The sequence below is a fragment of the Nansenia antarctica genome (assembly GCF_963989245.1).
Source record: "Nansenia antarctica genome assembly, chromosome: 9".
In the NCBI taxonomy this organism is placed as follows: domain Eukaryota; kingdom Metazoa; phylum Chordata; class Actinopteri; order Argentiniformes; family Microstomatidae; genus Nansenia; species Nansenia antarctica.
Window position 1 is genome coordinate 39,525,105 of NC_137679.1, and position 8,171 is coordinate 39,533,275.

General features: G+C 52.0%; 1 protein-coding gene across 1 annotated transcript in view; it reads right to left on the reverse strand.

The window, feature by feature from the left end:
• Positions 1 to 1,344: 1,344 nt before the first annotated feature.
• Positions 1,345 to 8,171, reverse strand: part of slc9a5 (solute carrier family 9 member A5) — a gene marked incomplete at its 3' end in the record, with an annotated part of 36,263 nt that continues 29,436 nt past the window's right edge. Inside the window, exons 13-15 of the mRNA XM_080538792.1 lie at positions 6,634 to 6,706; positions 5,994 to 6,125; positions 1,345 to 1,931 (exon numbers count right to left, since the gene is read on the reverse strand). Coding sequence (XP_080394918.1) covers positions 1,345 to 1,931; positions 5,994 to 6,125; positions 6,634 to 6,706 — 792 coding nt within the window. The remainder of the gene's footprint in view (positions 1,932 to 5,993; positions 6,126 to 6,633; positions 6,707 to 8,171) is intronic.

The following is an 8,171-nucleotide window of genomic DNA, read 5'->3' on the forward strand; positions in this document are numbered from 1 at the left end:
CTGCCAAATAGTTTTTTGTGTTTCTTTTTGTTTTTTTGTTGCTGTACTCTTTTCTTGTGGGTTTGGGTGGAGAGGGAGAGGTTGGGGTCAGGGGGTGAGGTGGGGGGGGTGAGGTGGGGGGGTGAATGGAGTCTTCGATGCTTGACGGACGCGTCCCATAAGGCCTGGGTAATGCGGTCTAGACAGATATATTTTCAATAGGCTTACATCTTGACATTAACTTACATTCGAGAAGTGTATAAAATTGGGCAGAGACGTCTTCGAGACATTGGGGAAGTATAAATGCATAATATATCCCATATTATGGGAATTGTTTTCCCAGATTTTTTATTTTCTTCTTTTTTTTGTTGGTCTTCCCCTCGTCGCCTCTCTGTGACTGAACCAGCTGCCACGTTGAGACTCTCAGGCGTCCAGCGTTTCATCGTCGTATGCTGTGTTGGTCCACGGTCTTGTGTGTGTGTGTGTGTGTAGTGTGTGTGTGTGTGTGTGTGTGTGTGTGTGTAGTGTGTGTGTGTAGTGTGTGTGTAGTGTATGGCTGTGTACTTAGTGGCTGTGTTTCTTCCTGTGGACAGGGCTGTTATTGTAGCGGAGGAGAGTTGCCACTCTTCATCCGGCGTGACAGAAGAGAGGGTGGGCCTGAGCTGGATGGAAGGGTGTGTGTGAGTGTGTGTGTGTGCGTGTGTGTGTGTGCGTGCTTGTATGTCTGTGTGTGTGTGTGTGTGTGTGTCTGTGTGCGAGTGTGTGTGTGTGTGTGTATGTGTGTGTGTGTGTGTGTGTGTGTGTGTGTGCGTGCGTGCTTGCATGTCTGTGTGTGCGTGTGTGTGCTATGTGTGTGTGCGCGTGTCTGTGTGTGTGTGTGTGTGTGCTTGTATGTCTGTGTGTGTGTGTGTGTGTGTGTGTGTGTGTGTGCGTGTCTGTCTGTGCGTGTCTGTCTGTCTGTCTGTGTGTGCGTGTGTGTGTGCATGCTTGCATGTCAGTGTGTGTGTGTCTGTGTGTGCGGTGTGTGTGTGTGTGTGCGTGTGTGTGTGTGTGTGTGCATGAGCGTGCGTGTGCGCACACATGTGTGTGTGTGTGTGTGTGTATACCATATGTACGTATCTAAGAGTGAGTGTAAGAGGCAGTAGAAGGGCCCGGAAGATGTGGAGTAGGATAAAGTGCCCCTGTGACACTGATCTAAGGTCAGTTGTACAATGTACATCGTTGCCCTCCAGATTGTTGAGTTTCGGATTGGCGGAGGTCAACCTGGTCCTAGACCTGTGCTTATAGGGGGGGGGGGGGGCAGGACACCTGTGCCTCTATCCACAGCTGGAGACAACAGATCGCAACAACAACTGAGGACTCTCTCTACAGCTGGGTGGGCCCTCTGCTGCGCGGCTCGCTACCAGTAGGGGGCGCCGCGACCAGGCTCCTCAGGTACACACAGGGGTTCCTCCTCCTACTCCCGGGGCCCTGGGCCTGCGGGGGGGGCTGAGATGCGGAGGAGGGGGGGGGCCTCACAGAGGACGACATAAGCGGCTGCATCTCCTGCTCGGCCAGGGGCGCCTCTTCCTCCTCGGCCCCCCCCCCCGGGAACTGGAAACAGGCGGAGCCCTGGGCGAGGTTAGCCCCTGGGGGTCCACCTCCAGACACCCCCCCTCCTCCACCAGGGGGCGCAGCAGCAGCAGGCCGAGCGGAGACCCCAAACCTGGAAAGGGCGCTGACGCGGGGGTGCACGGGCTCGGCGGGGGCCGGGGGCGAGGAGATGCTCTCCAGGGAGGAGATGCTCTGGTTCCAGGCCTGCTGGAGGTCGATGGGGATGATCTTGGTGGCCTCCATGGACACGCACACGGGCAGGGTGCCGATGCCGCCCTTCCAGGGCAGGTTCCTCTCCCCGCAGGTGGGGGACGGCGGGGCCACCGAGGGGCTCTGGCACCCATCCAGGTGGTCTGGGACTGAGGAAGGACACCACACAGGACATAGATATGAATGACAACGAACACAGTGTGTTGGAAAAGTGCAGCCAAACATCAAGAGTTCCCCATGAGTATGAAATGTACCGTATATTCAATCTATTTATGCTTTAAAAGTCATCATTTTAATGGCACTTCCTTTCTCTGTAGTATGAATTTAGTGGTGCAGTACCAGTCAAAAGTTTGGACACACTTTTCACACATTGAATGAAAGGGAAAGTGTGTCCAAACTTGACTGAGGAACACCACACAGGACATAAGATACGAATACATGGAAAATGCAGCCAAACTTCAAGAGGTCCCTAAAGTATGAAATGTATCTATTTATAATGTATGTTCACCTCATTTTAATGGCACTTTCTTTCCCTATAGTTACAATAGTATTTAGTGGGTAATTCATTATTAGCTATCTCTACACCTCCAGGTGGGCTGGGACAGAGGAACATCACACAGGACGTACAGTGAAAGAGAGAGCTCTCAGTCTGATTTCATTCCATATTGATTCTGTGCCATTGTTCATTTGAACTTAATTTAGCAGCCCCCCCCCCCCCCCCCCACCTCCATCCTGGACATAGACGCTCGCGTATACACTACAGACAACAGCTTATTGTATTCTGAAATCTATTAGCACATATGAAAATGATAAACAGATTTCATTTCTCGCTGTCAAGGAAGTAGACCACACAGAACATACAGCACCAGTCAAACGTTTGGGGACACTTTTCACACATTGAATTGAATGGGAAAGAAGTATGTCCAAACTTGTGACTGGTGCTGTAGATACAAACGACAATGAAGTGTGTCGGAAAAAGTGCAGCCAAACATCATGAGGTCCCTAAAGTATGAAATGTACTGTCTATTATCTATTTATGCTGTTCACATCATTTTAATGGCACTTTCTCTCTCTATAGTTAGAGTAATAATAATAATAATAATAATAATAATAATAATAATAATAATATCTTTTATATAGCGCCTTTCTCAGACCCAATGTCGCTTAGAGTAGAATTTAGTGGGTAATTCATTCGCTATCTACCTCTTCCTCTGTAGACTGAAGACCTCCATCTCTTCAGGCTACACCTTGTGCTATTATGTGCTACAACTGTCCCTCCTAAAGACCTCTTCATCCCTACTAACCCCCCCCCCTGTACAGTTCCTCTACTGTAAATAAAAGCTTTGGATAAAGGCGTCTGAATTTAAATGTAATGTAATTGAATTAAAAGAGTTGAGTTGCTACACTCCACCATGGTTAGACAGTGTGTCACCGCTGGCTATGCCAGGTACACTTTGGTCGTCCCACCCACCACCTCGGCTATCACCTGCAGGATCTCTCTGTGTTTACCTTCCTACGGGGGGAGGGGGGGGGGTTTATGTGCTCCCCACCTTAATAATAATAATAATGATAATGACAATGTATTTAATGTTGTTTTACTTCAGGCGGGGAACAGAGCCATCCAATTACGCCGAACCTAATGTTGTTACCGTTTTCATTAAACTTATTAAAACGACATAAGCGCCGTGACTGAACCAATAAACAAATGTGAGAACGTCTGCAGACATCTGCTGCTGCTGCAGAAGACTTTACGTGACGTCAGCAGCAGCAGATGTCCTCCAGCCTCCAGCAGCCTCTCCTGGCCTCCCTCTGTCAGCCTCTCCTGGCCTCCCTCTGTCAGCCTCTCCTGTCCTCCCTCTGTCAGCCTCTCCTCCCTCTGTCAGCCTCTCCTGGCCTCTCTCTGTTAGCCTCTCCTGGCCTCCCTCTGTCAGCCTCTCCTGGCCTCCCTCTGTCAGCCTCTCCTGGCCTCCCTCTGTCAGCCTCTCCTCTCTCTGTCAGCCTCTCCTGTCCTCCCTCTGTCAGCCTCTCCTGGCCTCCTTATGTCAGCCTCTCCTGGCCTCCCTCTGTCACCCTCTCCTGGCCTCCCTCTGTCAGCCTCTCCTGTCCTCCGTCTGTCAGTCTCTCCTGGCCTCTCTCTGTCAGCCTCTCCTGGCCTCCCTCTGTCAGCCTCTCCTGGCCTCTCTCTGTCAGCCTCTCCTCTCTCTGTCAGCCTCTCCTGTCCTCTCTCTGTTAGCCTCTCCTGTCCTCTCTCTGTCAGCCTCTCCTGGCCTCTCTCTGTTAGCCTCTCCTGGCCTCCCTCTGTCAGCCTCTCCTGGCCTCCCTCTGTCAGCCTCTCCTGGCCTCCCTCTGTCAGCCTCTCCTGGCCTCTCTCTGTCAGCCTCTCCTGTCCTCCCTCTGTCAGCCTCTCCTGGCCTCCCTCTGTCAGCCTCTCCTCCCTCTGTCAGCCTCTCCTGGCCTCCCTCTGTCAGCCTCTCCTGGCCTCTCTCTGTCAGCCTCTCCTCTCTCTGTCAGCCTCTCCTGTCCTCTCTCTGTTAGCCTCTCCTGTCCTCTCTCTGTCAGCCTCTCCTGGCCTCTCTCGGTTAGCCTCTCCTGGCCTCCCTCTGTCAGCCTCTCCTGGCCTCCCTCTGTCAGCCTCTCCTGGCCTCCCTCTGTCAGCCTCTCCTGGCCTCTCTCTGTCAGCCTCTCCTGTCCTCCCTCTGTCAGCCTCTCCTGGCCTCTCTCTGTCAGCCTCTCCTGTCCTCTCTCTGTCAGCCTCTCCTGTCCTCTCTCTGTCAGCCTCTCCTCTCCTCTCTCTGTCAGCCTCTCCTGGCCTCTCTCTGTCAGCCTCTCCTGTCCTCTCTCTGTTAGCCTCTCCTGTCCTCCCTCTGTCAGCCTCTCCTCTCCTCTCTCTGTCAGCCTCTCCTGGCCTCTCTCTGTTAGCCTCTCCTGGCCTCTCTCTGTCAGCCTCTCCTGGCCTCTCTCTGTCAGCCTCTCCTGTCCTCTCTCTGTCAGCCTCTCCTGTCCTCTCTCTGTCAGCCTCTCCTGGCCTCCCTCTGTCAGCCTCTCCTGGCCTCCCTCTGTCAGCCTCTCCTGTCCTCCCTCTGTCAGCCTCTCCTGTCCTCTCTCTGTCAGCCTCTCCTCTCTCTGTCAGCCTCTCCTGTCCTCTCTCTGTCAGCCTCTCCTGTCCTCCCTCTGTCAGCCTCTCCTGGCCTCTCTCTGTTAGCCTCTCCTGTCCTCTCTCTGTTAGCCTCTCCTGTCCTCTCTCTGTCAGCCTCTCCTGTCCTCTCTCTGTCAGCCTCTCCTGGCCTCCCTCTGTCAGCCTCTCCTGTCCTCCCTCTGTCAGCCTCTCCTCTCTCTGTCAGCCTCTCCTGTCCTCTCTCTGTTAGCCTCTCCTGGCCTCCCTCTGTCAGCCTCTCCTGTCCTCCCTCTGTCAGCCTCTCCTGTCCTCTCTCTGTCAGCCTCTCCTGGCCTCTCTCTGTTAGCCTCTCCTGGCCTCTCTCTGTTAGCCTCTCCTGGCCTCCCTCTGTCAGCCTCTCCTGGCCTCCCTCTGTCAGCCTCTCCTGGCCTCCCTCTGTCAGCCTCTCCTGGCCTCTCTCTGTCAGCCTCTCCTGTCCCCCCTCTGTCAGCCTCTCCTGGCCTCTCTCTGTCAGCCTCTTCTGGCCTCCCTCTGTCAGCCTCTCCTGTCCTCTCTCTGTTAGCCTCTCCTGTCCTCCCTCTGTCAGCCTCTCCTGTCCTCTCTCTGTCAGCCTCTCCTGTCCTCTCTCTGTCAGCCTCTCCTGGCCTCTCTCTGTTAGCCTCTCCTGTCCTCCCTCTGTCAGCCTCTCCTGTCCTCTCTCTGTCAGCCTCTCCTGTCCTCCCTCTGTCAGCCTCTCCTGTCCTCCCTCTGTCAGCCTCTCCTGGCCTCTCTCTGTCAGCCTCTCCTGGCCTCCCTCTGTCAGCCTCTCCTGGCCTCTCTCTGTCAGCCTCTCCTGGCCTCTCTCTGTCAGCCTCTCCTGGCCTCCCTCGGTCACCCTCTCCTGGCCTCCCTCTGTCAGCCTCTCCTGTCCTCTCTCTGTCAGCCTCTCCTGTCCTCTCTCTGTTAGCCTCTCCTGTCCTCTCTCTGTCAGCCTCTCCTGTCCTCCCTCTGTCAGCCTGTCCTGTCCTCTCTCCTGGCCTCCCTCTGTCAGCCTCTCCTGGCCTCCCTCTGTCAGCCTGTCCTGTCCTCTCTCCTGGCCTCCCTCTGTCAGCCTTACCTGATTTGGGCCTCTCTTTGGGAGGGTCTGTGAACTTGCGGGCCACGAAGGTGATGCCAACGTCCTCCTCCTTCTCTGGTTCTGAATGCTCCCCCCTCTCGTCATCTGAGTCCACTGGCACCACCACTGGGTCTGAGGGAACATCAATATGGACACACAGTCACTTCCTGAACACTTCCTGTTTCTGACATTTTTTTCACTTCCACACATGCCAGCATTCTATCATCTTTTTGCCTTGTATGTAGATTCTTGTCTCCCCACAGAAATGGAGTTGGACGAGTGATCAGAAGGTCATGAGTTCAAATCCCACCTGGGAAAAACACCACCACTAGCGTGCCTTTGAATAAGGCACTTAGCCCAAACTCCAGAGAGTAAGACTGTCCCTGTAATCTCTAATTGTAAGTCACTTTGGATAAAAGCGTGTGCTAAATGGTTAAAATGTAAACAGTCACTTCCTAGTGTTTCTGAAACATTTTCCACTTCAACCTGCCAGCACTCTACCATCTTTTTGCCTTGTATGTAGATTCTAGTCTCCACAGAAATGGTTTAAAAGCAGTGGAAACTCCATTAGTTATGGAGTAATGATATCGTAATCGGAGGAGGAGGGCAAGGCGAGTTCCAGTGTATGACGTGACCTCACCTTTGTCTTGCCAGCTGACGTTGCGTCGAGGTTTGTCGTTGAGGTCCTGCTCTTTAACGTCCGATCCTCTCCGCTGTTGGACGGATCGCAACAAAAACACTGTTTTATAAACGGCTATTACAGGACGGACCGAACCTGCAATTACTCCATTTCCTCTCCCTCCCCGAACCCACAACATGGGAGAGGTCCAAGGCCTACGCTAGCTACGGTTACGGATGAATATCACTGACATCAACAAAATATGGAAACGTCAACAAACCGAAAATGCCCATGGTTTGCTTTTCAAATTGACTGTGACATGTCGATTTTTTACAAGCTGGGTTTGGATGCAGTGTGATGTTCTCCCATATCCCAGTAGGAAAACGGAGGTATTCAGTGGGTTTTTCTGGCAACTTAGGTGGGATTCCTATTGTGAAACAGGACAAGCGGAGGCACGCTGACAGGACCGGAGAGAGAGAGGGGACACATCTATCAACGACGATCTCTCCTTCAGCGCTCTGAATGTGTCCTGGGAGAGAAATAATCAATCATGATAACAAGAAACAGCAGCGTCTCCTTAGGCTGCTGTCGTCTGCGTGCCCTTGAGTGTCTGACCTCTCTGGTAGGGTCAGGGAGGGACACTCTGGCCCTGCCCGACATAGCTAGCCTAGCCTAGCTTAGCTTAGCTTAGCCTTTGCATTTCATCATGTTGTACTTTGCCCAGCATTTTGCACTATTGATTCCACTGTAGTACGACTGGTTCCGCTGCAGTACGACTACCATCACTTATCACTTCATTACTTTTTAATTACTTTATTATTGTCTATAATTATGATTTTGTATCTTTCTGCAATGCCAATGTCGAAGAACCTAAGCCAAAGAATTGTACTTGTGTACTTACATTTACAGTACAATGGGAGGTAATAAAAGTAATTCTGTTTCTGATTCTTAGCTCAATAGACAACCTTCCAAATGGACTCCTACCCAATGCCCCTACACTCTGGATGGATGGAGTGAGTGATCTGGATGGATGGAGTGAGTGATCTGGATGGATGGAGTGAGGGATATGGATGGATGGAGTGAGTGATCTGGATGGATGGAGTGAGGGATATGGATGAAGTGAGTGAGTATAAGCGATATGGCTGTAGTCCCACCCTGCCCACACCCCGACAGACTGAGGTGAGGTGAGGAATGTTTTGACACAATATAGCTGAATCCGAATGAGCATTCCTCTCATACCTTTACACAGCCGCCCGGGGGGACGTTGAGGTTTAGGAGTCAATTTGGAAGCACAACAAACACACAACAGTCTAGCCGGTCTAACAGACCAATTATTCACAACAGTTAAAAAACGGTTTAAAAAACAAAAGAGATAGTCAAGCTTAGTACGGTCCAGCCTGTCTTTAACCGCTGTCCCTGGCTCCTAGTGCAATTATTGTCTACCAAATTGTCTGGATACTGCTAATTGTATCCTGTCTTATTTGTCACTGTTGTGTCCTGTACTATTGTCATGTTTTACCTTGAATTATGTGTTGTTGTCTTTGTGCTGCAATGTCAGG